Below are 14789 nucleotides of genomic sequence, written 5' to 3'. Positions count from 1 at the left end.
TGCCTTGCCCCAGAGCGGAATCCATCCATGCCTTGCCCCGCAGCGGAGAGTCCATCCTTGGTGCCTTGCTCCGGAGCGGAGTCCATCCATGCCTTGCTCATGCAGTGGCCTAAAGATTCTTTCTCTAGTAGTGACAGTATTGATGTCCTTCTTTTTGGTGAGTAGTGGAGTCCTTGCTCTGACAGTGACACCTTGCTTTGCCGTGCTCTGGCAGACAGACCGCCTCCCTTCCTCTCTTTCTAATCCAGCCAGTGAAGCCTTGCACTACAATTTGACCTTCTTGTCACAGTGAAACTTTGCTCTGAACTGTGGGCCTTGCTCTGGAGTTTGACTTGCTCTGGTATTAAAGACTTTGTTTATTGTAAGGGTCAGGCTTGGCATCTGGGCATCAGTGGTTAGTCAGGCTGAGCTCTGTTATCAGTGGGTCTAGCTGTACCAGCGGAGCATTGCTTCTGCTTGATGTGTCAACAGGCCTCGAACTGAAGCAGAGGGTCCTTGCTCCGGCTCTAAGCACAGGGATCCCGTGCTCTCAGCCACTAATGCTGGAGCCTCTGGGTCCAATTCCCCTTTGATGAGGCGTGCTGCTGTGAATCCTGTTTCCTTCTTAGCCCCCCACTAATAGCTAGACCCACTTCTCCTTCAGCAAAAGTGGAGCACGTGGATTCCATCAGTTTCAGCTGAAGTCTCTGGATCCAATTTTCTCTTCATTAAAAGCTGGAAACACTCAGTCTCACTCCCTTTAAAGAGAACCTGCATCTCTGGAGCTGTATTGCTGGATGCCGACAGCCTCTGTATAGTGACAGGGGAGTGTCTGTTGTCCTCATGTCACAGTACCCTTCCGGTGCCCTGCTTCTCACCGCAGTATCAGGACTGCTATGAACAGGTAGGCTCCTTATAACCTTGGGGCAGGCGTTGTTCTATATGCACACATACAAGGGTCTCTGTTACTAATGATTGCTGTCTTCAGCAGAGCTCAACCAGAGATCAGTGTACACAAACAAAACAGAACATCTTGATTTTATCTACTACTGATCTACTGTTGAAGTGGAGCATGTAATAGGCATGGTCCATATCTAGAGTGACATGTTTGGAACCAAAAGCCATTAGGAAAACATGTGCTTTACCAAAATCGGATAACATGGATTATAAGTGTATAGAGCTTGTGACATCTGACTGATGCCGCACTCTCACTTGCTTCCCCTTATTCCACGTGGACTTTAAAGATCGTCACATGTTGAGTATTTATGCTGTACCCACCCTATTGATGACAGGGTTTTCTATGTTTTAAAAATGGTGTACTATATTAAGTAATCTGATTGTGTAGTTTTAGGCACACTTGTATGCGCAAGCAACTGGAGGGGTACCTTTTTATCTGAACCTTGTTGAGGATTTTTTGATTGAAATAAAACGGGAATACATAGGGCCTCATTTATGAGGCTGTGCGTCACTTTTACGCCGCCGGTGCGTCACTTTTTGTGACGCACCAGTGGCGTAAAAAATGCCCCTTGTTGCGCCATATTTACAAAGTGACGCATCTAGGTAGATGCGTCACTTTGTAAACCCCTGCGCCACATTATACCTGCACCAGGTATAATGTATGCAAGGGGGCGTATTGACGCAAGGAAGGGTCGTAGAAGTGACGCAGTGAAATCTATGAGATTTCACTGTGTCACTTTTAGGACACAGTTGCGTCACAATCTTGCGCCTGCCTCACAGCATGCGTAAGACTGACGCAGGCCCTTTCACATGGGGCTTGCCCCATGTGAAAGGAAGCATTGCTGGAGTTGCGTCACTTTTGTGACACACTCCAGCAATGCGTCACTTTTGCGCTTACAGATACGTCAGAAATACTGACGTATCTGTAACTCCTTGCGACCTGATGCGTCATACATTAAATATGACGCATCAGGAATGTCGCAAGGACTGCGAACTGAGAAGTGACGCATCGCTGCTTTCACGCAGCGATGCGTCATTTCTCATAAATGAGGCCTATAATATTTATGTGAAACTATGCACACTGTTTAATATATTGGCTATAAATGGAACGTGTCCAAGTCTCTTGTGTATTTTTTTATCCTCAGGCATCTTTGGGCAGCGTCTTGAAGACACGGTGCGGTACGAGAGGAAGTTCGGGCCTCGGCTCGCCCCTCTGCTGGTGGAGCAGTGCGTGGATTTTATCTGTGAGCACGGCCTGTCAGAGGAGGGCCTGTTTCGGATGCCAGGACAGACCAACCTGGTGAAAGACCTACAAGACACGTTTGACCGTGGGGAGAAGCCAGTCTTCGACAGGTCTGTGGTTGTTCGTGCAAGGAGCAGAGCCATGAACTCGCTTTTCTTTTACACATGACAATTGCTGTAAATTTCAGTCTTCGGATTACCGAACAGAGGCACCGTTTTTCATTCCTCATCTTGGGTTTACGGTTGTGTCAAAACTAGCCGCACATCTAGTTTTGTCTTTGAGGATAGGCCGTGGCGCGTTAGAACCCTGGGGCCATCTTGATAGTCCTATTTGCTTAAGTGGAGTCCAGAAACTGGAGCTGAGTTTTCCAAGCCTTGGATTGTCCTCCTTTTCTGAGTATCAACGCCATGCCTAATGCAGAGTATCAGAGCTGCCCTTACCGACCTTCCTGGGCCTTCGTTTGCCCACGAAAGCCTGGGTGGCTAATGAAGCGCCTGTGGTTTCTTCCCTAGCTCATGATAGAGAATGGTGTTTGCTATAGCATGGAGAATAATCGAGGTTCATCACTTGGCCGGCAGTCACGCGTTGATGCATCATTGCACCACAGAAGATCATTTTTAATGTCATTGAGAGAGAGGAGTCATCCGCATTGAAATAAAACATCCTGAAGTAATGTGTTTGCTACTGTTGTAAGTTGAATGCTGAACCAGCTGGAGATAAGATTGTGTTGTAAGCCGTATTAATGATGAGATGTTGGGTGGTACCACACTTCAGGGTGTTGGATCCTGATATAAAGTGGTGATACTCTAATCCAATGGGGTAGATCTTTGTGGTGTAGCGCCTATGATACAACATCTCAGATGTTCGCAGGAGAGTCCATTAACAGGAGTAATGCTGGTGCAATTCACTGTGTTGCCAGTGTCATGTAGCCTGAAAAGGATGCTCAGCAAAAGTTTTTAGTGGTTTTTAGACTCTGTTTAGTGATAGGTAGTTAAATTGTTTCAGGGGTTTCATTGTTTTTTTATCTCTAAGACAGGTTTTCATATATGTGCTGTTGTGCAGAATGTTCCAAAGTCAAGGAGAGTTGAAGACTCCTGTGTCTGTGAAGAGACCATTGGGATGTTGGGGCTGCTTCCCAGGTAAAGGGAATGTGTGGAGTTCGAGGTAGAAGAGTTTAGGAACTGGAAGTAATGAGAGTAGATGTGGTGGTGTGGAGCACCAGTCGTAATGCAGCTAAGCCTTCATACCTGTAGCTTCTGGGGCGCTCATCATTATGAGCGTTACCTGGTCATCTCTCAAGCTTGTCATGGGAGAGATCCCTAAGGTGCTCTGCTGGCTGAAATGAGGGTATACTGGAAAGTAAATATTGAATGTATCATGCCAGAGAGTGTGCAGCTTACCCATGGACTGGAGCAAAGATGAGTTACCGAACTGTTAGACCTGGAACCTTGGCGTGAGTCTCCCTCCCACTTTTTGCTGAAGGGCCTCAGATGTTTTGCTGGTATTCGATGCTCAGGGCACTGCGCCACAGCCAATCCGTGCCGCAGTGCAAGTGCTCCCAATGTAAAATGTGTATGTAAGTGATTTCCACAATCGGCTTCTTTGGTTTACTGTCAGTCCCCAGTAACGTGCACGAGGAGTGCCGGGGCTTGTAGATACAAATGCTGCTAGTGGGCCTGCAGCGCTGGTTGCGCCACCCACAGAAGCGGCCTCGTAAGATGTGTCTCTGGTCCGCCATTGCAGACCCCGCGTACGGTCTCGTACTGTCACACTGACTGCGCAAGTGCCCACACTTGCCAGCCCCTGAACCTTCCCTAACCTTCATATCAGTCACCCCTATGGTAGGCCTACAGGCAGGGTGCATTGTAAGCGTAAGGTAGGACAAGTCTAGAGAGTGGCATGTCCTAGTAGTGAATTACCGCCCTTATCGTTCTTCACTATTGAAGGGCTACCTGTTCTCTTAGGCCAAGATGAGCTGCCGGAACTATTACACGCTATAGTCCCGGCAGGCTCAGGGAACACGGTAGCACGTCGAGTTTAGTATGCGTGAACTCAGAATAATAAAATACTTCCTTTAGCAAGGTTTATTTTAATATCCTGGGTTTGCAAGTGCTACATTTAGAAAGTTAGCCTTAGCTGGCCTAACTGTTTCAGCCCGCCTCTGCCAGGATGTATATCTGTTGTCGGGGTTTGTGTGAGTGACAGGGCTGGGAGATTCCCGGGGACAGTCTGGGGCTCCAGGTGGTGAATAGGGTGCTTACTCCAGGATGGGTGGGCGGAGTAGTCCTGGACTCTGAATAGGGTTGTGCTCCACCACCACAATGCTGGCTCTACCTCCTGCGGAGCGTCTGATGTCCCTGCCCTGCGCCCTGAAAGAAGACGGCCGCGTCCTGTCAACAGAGTACTCCAAAACCGGGTTGAACTAGGCTCAGGCCCCCTGGCCTGCAAAGACAAAAGAAACGCAGTATAAATATAGGAGCTCTGCTCCTTACAAATCAGATCCCGTTTTGACCATGACAAACCTCTGCCTGACTAGAAGGACCAAGAGAAGCTGAAGGACGGAAACCAGTCTGTATCCTGTAAGACTGGCCTGCAGTGGTGCCTTGCTGAGAACGGAGAGGACTTTGTAGACTTGTGCCTGAAACGCTCTCCAAGGGCTTGATCGAGAGCTTGCCCCCTGAACGGAACCCCAGGACCATTGGGTTCTATTCTGCTTGTGCCCGTCTGCTGTTGAGCCTTAGTTCTTATTCCCTTGCCAGAGTTGTGACTCGGGTGCCTTCGCCCCTCCCAAGGTCGTGACAGCTCGGAGCCGGGTCGCCCCGCCACAGAGAGCCCCGCTCATCCCTGAGCCGCTCTTCGCTTCAGTGCCGGGCCGCCCGCTCTCCTGTCACCTCGCCTGCTAACGGAGCGCGTTGCGTGGCTCTCATCTTCTCCAGCCGGAATCTGCACGGAGCGCATTCCATAGCCTCGGACGGTCCATACGTCGTAACGTACCTGTCTCGCTTTGCCCTCCTGCATACCAAGGCTCGTGCCGCACCTCAAGAAAGGCCTCCCCTACAGTGGTACCGGAAGCCTGGTGCTGCACCCGTCTGCCCGAGAACGCAACGCCCCTCACAGATCCACGAGTACGACCCGGCGTGCTAAGAAGTAGTACGTCCCGCAGGCCTGTACGGCGCCTCGCCCCGTGAGCTGCATCGACCCCGGATCGCCGGAACCCTCCACAGTCCTGCTCCCCCTCCTCGCACCTCGAGGGGGACCAATCCGGAGAGATCCTCTGGAGAACCGTCGGCCTCGTCCCGGGTCCGCCCTCACCAGTAGCCGCGCCTGAAACGCCTCGGACTTCCACAAGCAAGGTACACTTGAACTCCGTCTTGAGTTCATATCGGATCCAGGGTCCGCAATGTTCTTATTTCCCTGTCATCGTACCTTGCTGAACAACAAACATTTAAAGACTAATTGCCTATTGTAATCTGGTGGCCTCAAATCGCTAAACGTTATATGGTCTTGTGATAATCCTGCTTGAATATACCTTTTATATAAAGTATACGTATTTTTGATACAACCATACGACTGGTGTCCATTTGTGGTGGGTCAGGGGGTTTACTGTGCGTGATCATAAAATGCTTAATCGCCCTGAGGATAAGCCTTGTCTGCTGGCGCCACACTACCTAGAGGGTGAGCAGGGGTTATTCGAAGGAGTAGTTCCCTTGCCCTGACTGGAAGTGAGGGTCCCTGCTTGTCACAAGTGCATACCTGTGCCAATCAGAGATCTCCGGTTCCAACATTGGCGGCAGCGGTGAGGATATCGGATTTGCATTTATGATTTGTGTACAGTGAATTACTGATCACCACGTAGTGAGAGCAAACCTATAACAAGGCCACAGATTTACTTTCTTGTCGAGAGATCTCCAATCTCCAAACCATGCCTGGTTCACTCCCCGTGAGAGCACCCTCTGTCATCTCTGGACTCGATGATGTTGACTGGGAAGGGCTTGAAAATTGCAAAGCCGAGCAATTGAAAGCCCTCTGCGTAAAGTTCCGAGTCGCCCACGCCGGGTGCAAAAACAAAATCCAGACCATCAAGGCACTGAGAGCCTGGAAAGAGTCGAGAGAGCCAGAAAATCAGGTGGTAGTGGATCCACCAGATAGCCTTGTCAAGGTGCACGGAGGCCCGTCGTCAGAAGAGCTGGCGGACAGGGCCGCAACCAGAGCGCATGAAGTGAAAATGGCCAGATTGAAAGGACAGATGGCGATGGCAGAGAAGAAACTCCAGCTAGAGCATGAAATATGCATTAAAGAATTGGAGCTGAAAGCAAAGAGCTTGGACGCAGCTCCTGGTGGCAGCACAACGCCAGCCCAGGTAGAGTCAAGGGTCTACGTACCGAAGGATGTGGTTAAGGAGTATTTTAAGGGGGATGACATAGGGCAGTGGTTTCGGGCCTACGAGGTAGCCATGTCCTCCCACCGGGTCCCTGAGCGAGATTGGGGAGCGGGGTTGTGGGGACGGTTCCTGACCGAGGGGCGGGATACCCTGCTAGATCTTTCCTCTGAAGAGTCCAACTCCTACCAGCACATGAAAGATGCCCTGATGAATCGATTTGGGTTAACCCCTGAAATGTACCGACAGCGGTTTAGGAATTGTGTGAAGATTCAAGGGGGTACGTATGTGGAGTATGTGACCTTTTTCTGCAGAGCGCTGGATGGTTGGGTGAAGGGCAGTAAGATAAATGATTTCCAAGGGCTGCTTGATTTAATGGCATGGGAGCACTTGTCGCTTAATTGTTTTCCTGAGTTACACCAGCACCTGATCGATAGCAAGCTGTCCAACCCGAGGAAGCGGACAGCTGGCTCAGCACCAGGGTCCACAAGGGTCCAGTGGGAGACTCAGCCAAAGGTGGGCAGGGTCCCCAGTAAAAGAGTGGGGGGGACAAGGGAAAACAGAAAGGGTTCCACAAAGGCCCCCAAAGTAATACCCAAGGGAACCAAGGGAAAGGTTCTCAGCCTCCTCCACCCCCGATACCGACCGGGGCCCCGACAGGTAAACCTGTTCAAAGAGGGCCCATCACCTGCTTTAGGTGTGGCGACCTGGGTCACGTTGCCTCTTAACCTAAGTGTCGCTTGTTCGCAAAACCCGCACCCACTGGTGCTCCAACACGGCAAATAGCTAGTGTTCATTTTGGGGAGGAAGTAGCCGTCCAAATGGGTGGGGATCCCATACAGATGACCCTAGTCTCGCTAGGAGACAGTGAGATGGTCCCCGAGAACTACCTACCCAGTAACACTAAGAAATATGGGCAGGTAGTGACCATCAACGGTAAGAAGGCGGAGGCTCTTCGAGATACAGGAGCCAGTTTGACTGCAGTGAGGCAGCACCTGGTGTCTCAAGAGCAGGTGGTACCGCACGCCTACTGTAGGGTTGTCAATGCTGACAATTCTGAGAGCCAGTGTCCGATGGCTCAGGTTCCCTTTGAGTGGGGGGGGGGTCTCTGGTACTCTGCAAGTCGCTGTGAGGACCTCCATGCCTGTAGATTGTCTGCTAGGGAACGATTTGAAGAACTCACCTTGGGGAAAGGTGGAGAAAATGACTCATCTGCGGATGGTGGGTCTACCCGACTGGGCGTGCGTGACCACGCGGTCCATGGCAGCCAGTAGGGGTGTTGAAGAAGTCCTGGAGCCTGAAGGAGAGGCCCAGGAACCGGCCTTGGCGAGAGGGCACAGGAGGCGCGGACAGCCGGCCCCCGAAGTTCCCACGGCCCAGGAGGAAGCAGACCTCGAGGGGGATGCCCTGGAGCCTACCGGGGAACAGATCGCCGAACTGGGAGACCTGCCTGAGCTGACCCATTGGCAGCAAGAAGGAGGCCCCTCCAGGGAGGAGTTCTGCAAGGAGCAGAAAGAATGCCCTTCTCTCGTGGGTATGCGGCAGCAGGCTGCAGACCAGGCCAATGGTGTTCAGTCCGGAAAGCACTTGGTCTACTGGGAGAACGATCTCCTGTATTCAGAGCCTAAGGCTGCTGAACCTGGGTCAGCCCGTGCGCTGGTGGTACCCCTGAATTGCAGAGCCTTCCTACTGGGTTTGGCTCACGATGTGCCTTTAGCAGGACATTTGGGGATGGACAAGACCTATGACAGGCTTGTCACCCACTTTTATTGGCCCCAAATGCACAGGAGCTCAGATGCTCACTGTAGGACCTGCCCAACTTGCCAGGCAAGTGGGAAGTGGGAAGTGCGGAGGGAAGAACAAGGCTCCCCTCCAACCATTCCCCGTCGTCAGTACCCCATTCCAGCGAGTGGGAATTGACATTGTGGGGCCTCTGGACCCCAAGACAGCCATGGGCAACAGGTTCATCCTGGTCTTGGTGGACCATGCCACCCGGTACCCTGAAGCCATCCCTCTGAGGACAGTGACGGCCCCCGTGGTAGGACGAGCACTGATGGGAATTTTCTCACGAGTAGGATTCCCTCTAGAGGTGGTGTCTGACAGGGGCACCAATTTCATATCGAAATATATAAAGTCCCTTTGGCAAGAGTGTGGTGTAACGTACAAGTTCACCACCCCTTACCACCCCCAAGGAAATAGGTTGGTTGAAAGATTCAACCGAACCTTGAAAGGCATGATCATGGGCCTAGAAGGACCAATGAGGCGTAAGTGGGACGTCCTCTTACCATGCCTACTGTTTGCGTACCGAGAGGTGCCGCAGAAGTCGCTCGGGTTCAGTCCCTTCGAGCTTCTGTACGGTCACCCGGTCCGAGGACATCTGAGTCTGGTTAGGGAAGGCTGGGAGCAATCTCCCAGGAAACCTCCCCAGAATGTATACAGTTACATGCTGGCCTTCCGAAACCAGACCAGGCAATTCAGGCAACTTGCTGAGGCAAACCTGGAAGCCAGCCAGGAAGAGATGAAGCGGTGGTACGACCAGAATGCCACTCTGGTGGAGCTTCAACCTGGACAAAAGGTGTGGGTCTTGGCCCCAGTGGAGCCCTGTGCACTTCAGGATAAGTGGACGGGTCCATTTGAGGTTGTGGAGCGCAGGAGTCCTGTCACCTACCTGGTGAACTTGCAAACTACCAGGAACCCTTTGAGGGTCCTACATGTTAACCACCTTAAGCCCCACTTGGAGAGGTCCGAAGTGGGCATGCTGTTGGCAACCGATGACAGAATGGAGGAGGAGGCCGAGCCTCTTCCGGACCTCTTGGTGGCCTCTGAGCGAGACGGGTCAGTGTATGGAGTTAACCTCTCACCCTCCCTGACCCCTGAGCAGCAGAGTGATTGCCGCGAGCTGCTAGGGCAATTCTCTGACTTGTTCTCCCTGGTTCCGGATGTCACAGATTGGTGCGTCCATGATGTGGACACGGGAGACAGTTTGCCGGTAAAGCACAAGGCTTACCGCGTGACTGACCGGGTACGAGCCTGCATCAAGGAGGAAGTCTCGAAGATGTTTGCTCTTGGTGTAATTGAGTCCTCCAGCAGTCCTTGGGCCAGCCCAGTGGTTTTGGTCCCGAAGGCTGCGACGCCGGGAGCCACACCGAACTCCGGTTATGTGTGGACTATCGAGGACTCAATTTGGTCTCGAAGACTGACGCGCACCCCATCCCCAGAGCTGATGAGCTTATCGATCGGTTAGGGGCTGCACGGTACCTCAGTACGTTTGACTTAACGTCTGGGTACTGGCAGATCGCCTTAACTGACGGGGCCAAAGAGAGGTCAGCGTTTTCAACCCCAGATGGGCACTACCAATTCCAGGTCATGCCATTCGGGATGAAAAACGCCCCTGCCACCTTCCAGAGGTTGGTCAACCAGGTGTTGGTTGGACTGGACGCGTTCAGTGACGCCTACCTGGACGACATCGCACTGTTCAGCGGTACGTGGGAAGAATACTTGAGACACCTGTGGGAAGTGTTGGCGGTGCTGCGCAAGGCAGGCCTCACGATCAAGGCAAGCAAGTGCCAGATCGGGCAGGGTTCGGTGGTGTATTTGGGACACCAAGTTGGGAGCGGCCAGGTGGCGCCCCTTCAACCCAAAATTGAGACCATCCTGGCTTGGGAACCCCCCAAGACCCAAACGGAGGTGAGGGCCTTTCTCGGACTCACCGGGTACTACAGGAGGTTCGTCAAGGGATACGGCACCATCGTTGCCCCCTTGACAGAGCTGACTTCGAAGAAGCAGCCCCGGAAAGTGATCTGGACTGACGCCTGTCAGGTAGCATTCGACACCCTGAAGACGGCCATGTGCACGGCACCCGTGCTCCTGGCTCCTGATTTCTCCAAAGAGTTCTTGGTGCAGACAGACGCTTCAGAGCATGGGATAGGGGCTGTCCTTTCACAGACGACTGAGGAGGGCTGGGATCAACCTGTGGCCTTCATCAGTCGGAGATTACTTCCATGGGAACAGAAGTGGAGTGCGATCGAAAGAGAAGCTTTTGCTGTGGTCTGGGCCCTGAAGAAGCTAAGACCCTACTTGTTTGGGTCTCACTTCCGAGTTCAGACAGACCACAGGCCCCTCAGATGGTTGATGCAAATGAGGGGTGAGAACTCGAAACTGTTGAGGTGGTCCATTTCTCTACAGAATATGGACTTCACGGTGGAACACCGCCCTGGCATAGACCACACCAATGCTGACGGTCTGTCAAGGTTTTTCCGCCTTAGTGATGAGGAACTCCCTGGGGAAGGGTAGTTCTCCTCACGTTTCAGCTGGAGGGGACACGTGTTAGACCTGGCACCTTGGCGTGAGTCTCCCTCCCACTTTTTGCTGATGTGCCTCAGATGTTTTGCTGGTATTCGATGCTCAGGGCACTGCGCCACAGCCAATCCGTGCCGCAGTTCAAGTGCTCCCAATGTAAAATGTCTATGTAATTGATTTTCACGATTGGCTTATTTGGTTTACTGTCAGTCCCCAGTAACGTGCACGAGGAGTGCTGGGGCTTGTAGATACAAATGCTGCAAGTGGGCCTGCAGCGCTGGTTGCGCCACCCACAGAAGCGGCCTCGTAAGATGTGTCTCGGGTCCAACATTGCAGACCCCGCGTACGGTCTCGTACGTTCACGCTGACTGCACAAGTGCCCACACTTGCCAGCCCCTGAACCTTCCCTAACCTTGATATCAGTCACCCCTATGGTAGGCCTACGGGCAGGGTGCATTGTAAGCGTAAGGTAGGACAAGCCTAGAGAGTGGCATGTCCTAGTAGTGAATTACCGCCCTTTTCGTTCTTCACTATTGAAGGGCTACCTGTTCTCTTAGGCCAAGATGAGCTGCCGGAACTATTACACGCTATAGTCCCGGCAGGCTCAGGGAACACGGTAGCACGTAGAGTTTAGTAGGCCTGAACTCAGAATAATAAAATACTTCCTTTAGCAAGGTTTATTTTAATATCCTGGGTTTGCAAATGCTACTTTTAGAAAGTTAGCCTTTGCTGGCCTAACTGTTTCAGCCCGCCTCTGCCAGGATGTGTATCTGCTGTCGGGGTTTGTGCGAGTGACAGGGCTGGGAGATTCCCGGGGACAGTCTGGGGCTCCAGGTGGTGAATAGGGTGCTTACTCCAGGATGGGTGGGCGGAGTAGTCCTTGACTCTGAATAGGGTTGTGCTCCACCACCACAATGCTGGCTCCACCTCCTGCGGAGCGTCTGATGTCCCTGCCCTGCGCCCTGAAAGAAGACGGCCGCATCCTGTCAACAGAGTACTCCAAAACTGGGTTGAACTAGGACTTTGTAGACTTGTGCCTGAAACGATCTCCAAGGGCTTGATTGAGAGCTTGCCCCCTGAACGGAACCCCAGGACCATTGGGTTCTATTCTGCTTGTGCCCGTCTGCTGTTGGGCCTTAGTTCTTATTCCCTCGCCAGAGTTGTGACTCGGGTGCCTTCGCCCCTCCCAAGGTCGTGACAGCTCGCAGCCTGGTCGCCCCGCCACAGAGAGCCCCGCTCATCCCTGAGCCGCTCTTCGCTTCAGTGCCGGGCCGCCCGCTCTCCTGTCACCTCGCCTGCTAACGGAGCGCGTTGCGCGCCTCTCATCTTCTCCAGCCGGAATCTGCACGGAGCGCATTCCATAGCCTCGGACGGTCCGTACGTCGTAACGTACCCAACTGTCTCGCTTTGCCCTCCTGCATATCAAGGCTCGTGCCGCACCTCAAGAAAGGCCTCCCCGTACAGTGGTACCGGAAGCCTGGTGCTGCACCCGTCTGCCCGAGAACGCGACGCCCCTCACATATCCACGAGTACGACCCGGCGTGCTAAGAAGTAGTACGTCCTGCAGGCCTGAACGGCGCCTTGTCCCGTGAGCTGCATCGACCCCGGATCGCCGCAACCCTCCACAGTCCCGCTCACCCGCCTCGCACCTGAGGGGGACCGAGCCGGAGAGATCCTCTGGTGAACCGTCTGTCTCGTCCCGGGTCCGCCCTGAAACGCCTCGGACTTCCACAAGCAAGGTACACTTGAACTCCGTCTTGAGTTCATATCGATCCAGGGTCCGCAACGTTCTCATTTCCCTGTCATCGTACCTTGCTGAACAACGAACATGTAAAGACTAATTACCTATTGTAATCTGGTGGCCTCAAATCGCTAAACGTTATATGGTCTTGTGATAATCCTGCTTGAATATACCTTTTATATAAAGTATACGTATTTTTGATACAACCATACGACTGGTGTCCATTTGTGGTGGGTCAGGGGGTTTACTGTGCGTGATCATAAAATGCTTAACTTACTATCGCCCTGAGGATTAGCCTTGTCTGCTCGCACCACACTAACTAGAGGGTGAGCAGGGGTTAGTCGAAGGAGTAGTTCCCTTGCCCTGACTGGAAGTGAGGGTCCCTGCATGTCACAAGTGCATACCTGTGCCAACCAGAGACCTCCGGTTCCAACACGAACATGTTGGAGAGGAACGTGCTCCCAGAATGTGTAGTACACATGCACTAAACTATACACTAATAGACTATCAAGTAGTATCTTTTGAATAACTTATTCTCTCCATTGGGTTTTTGAGGTGGATTTCATATATATTTCTTTTTTCTTAACTGAAATGAAGCTAATTACAGCTCATATCTATACGTATTTTATTAATGGAATCGTAGGCCTGGTTACTCCTTTAAGGAGTAAATATCACCAGAGAAAGAAAACCTGTAAAGAGAGCTGGGTGAAACAGAGGCTTCAAACTCTTAATTTGTCTTTATGTAGCTTGATTGTTAAAATTAGGAAACAAAATAATATTTTATGCCTACTAAATGAGTGAAAAGTGTTTCATTTTTTTAATACCTCTTCATTGAATACATAGTTTGTAATTATGTTTTTGTCTGTCTTGTATAATGAAGTTTCAAGGTATTGAATCTATTCAGTAGGAACAGTGGAGGCAATATGTATTTGTAAGATGTTCCCTGACAGAGTGTAAGGTAATGTACGTAGGTAAGGTCTTGGAGTTGAAGTGCTCTGGTAAACTTAGCCATAGAAAAAATGCGAGATTGGGAACTTATCACCTGTGCTTACCAAATGACGCAAAAACAAGAAGTTGCTCAATATGAGTGGCCTCTTGATTCCATTTTGGGAAGAAACTCTTTGTTTCCTCCCAATTCAGAATCATGAGTCCTGCAGTGGTACCACTTTTGATAATACCACAAGAGATACTTCTGGCAAATCCACTGGTGCAAATCTTGTGGAACATGTACCCGTAAAAAAGGCAAGGATTTGGGAATTTCAGGCAGAAATTCGTGCAATAACACCAATTTCTATGTGATTGCTTCCTTTTCCACAGTTTTCACTAGTAATGGCTCTTAAGATAATACTGCCCGGAATCAGTTATACCGAGTGTGTAATTACTGCAAATTTTTACTTGTCCACTTGCAATGATGACCTAAATGGGAAAAGTCTTTTCTGCGCCTGAAATGGGTAAAGTGTCAGCGATTGCAAACTACAAGCTTAGGGGAATTTCTAGCAACATGACCTGGCCAGTGATTTCGCCTCCTGACTGTAAATGAAGAAAAATCCCACTGCAGTTTCAACTCAACATTGTGCTCTTGCACTAAAAGGATGGGGTCCTGATCTGAAAGGGTAGGACTCTAAATTAAAAATCTGTGACCCTGGCGTAGAGGGGAAAGATCCCTGTGATAAGAGAGGCTCACCCTAAGCCTCAGATATAGTATAATGCGGTAAAATGTCCTGAGCTTTAAGTGTCGTCTATACATAAGGGGCTGGACTCATAGCTATAGGAGCGAGCTCTTGAGTAGAGTGGTAGATCCGGTGACGAGGGAAGGCTTGCATATCCGAGTAGGCTTGCATGTGGAAAATACGCTCACACACTCTGAAATCTCTCATAAGTCACCCCTTTAGGGTGGAGCACAGGTTACATTGTTACCTAAGAAGCCAAGTAATAACTGAAGCTTAAGGTGTATAAAGTACTAAGAAAATGTATATTTGCAGTACTGGTTATCTGTTAGCACAGAAAGATGTCTAAATCCAGGCTAATGCTTAAATAAACCACATTAAGCCCCCATGCAAAAAACTCCGTGGGTAGATAAGAAAGAAACAAACCCTCATTCGTGGATAGATGGATGCATAGTTAGGGTAAGATAGATGGCCAGGATCCAAGGTTAATGAGAGAATTACTGCGCTTCTGGAGCAATTTCTAAT

The 14789-nt window shown here is 51.0% G+C and overlaps 1 protein-coding gene across 2 annotated transcripts in view; it reads left to right on the top strand.

The window, feature by feature from the left end:
• Positions 1 to 14789, top strand: part of ARHGAP22 (Rho GTPase activating protein 22) — a 485114-nt gene that overhangs the window by 405834 nt on the left and 64491 nt on the right. For both annotated transcript variants that reach the window (XM_078642703.1, XM_078642704.1), the window contains one exon: positions 2082 to 2289. In XM_078642703.1, the coding sequence (XP_078498829.1) occupies positions 2082 to 2289 (208 nt within the window). The remainder of the gene's footprint in view (positions 1 to 2081; positions 2290 to 14789) is intronic.

This window comes from Lissotriton helveticus, chromosome 5_1 (genome assembly GCF_964261635.1).
Source record: "Lissotriton helveticus chromosome 5_1, aLisHel1.1, whole genome shotgun sequence".
Lineage (NCBI taxonomy): Eukaryota > Metazoa > Chordata > Amphibia > Caudata > Salamandridae > Lissotriton > Lissotriton helveticus.
Note: the sequence above shows the minus strand (reverse complement) of the source record. Positions and strands in the feature narration are given on the sequence as shown.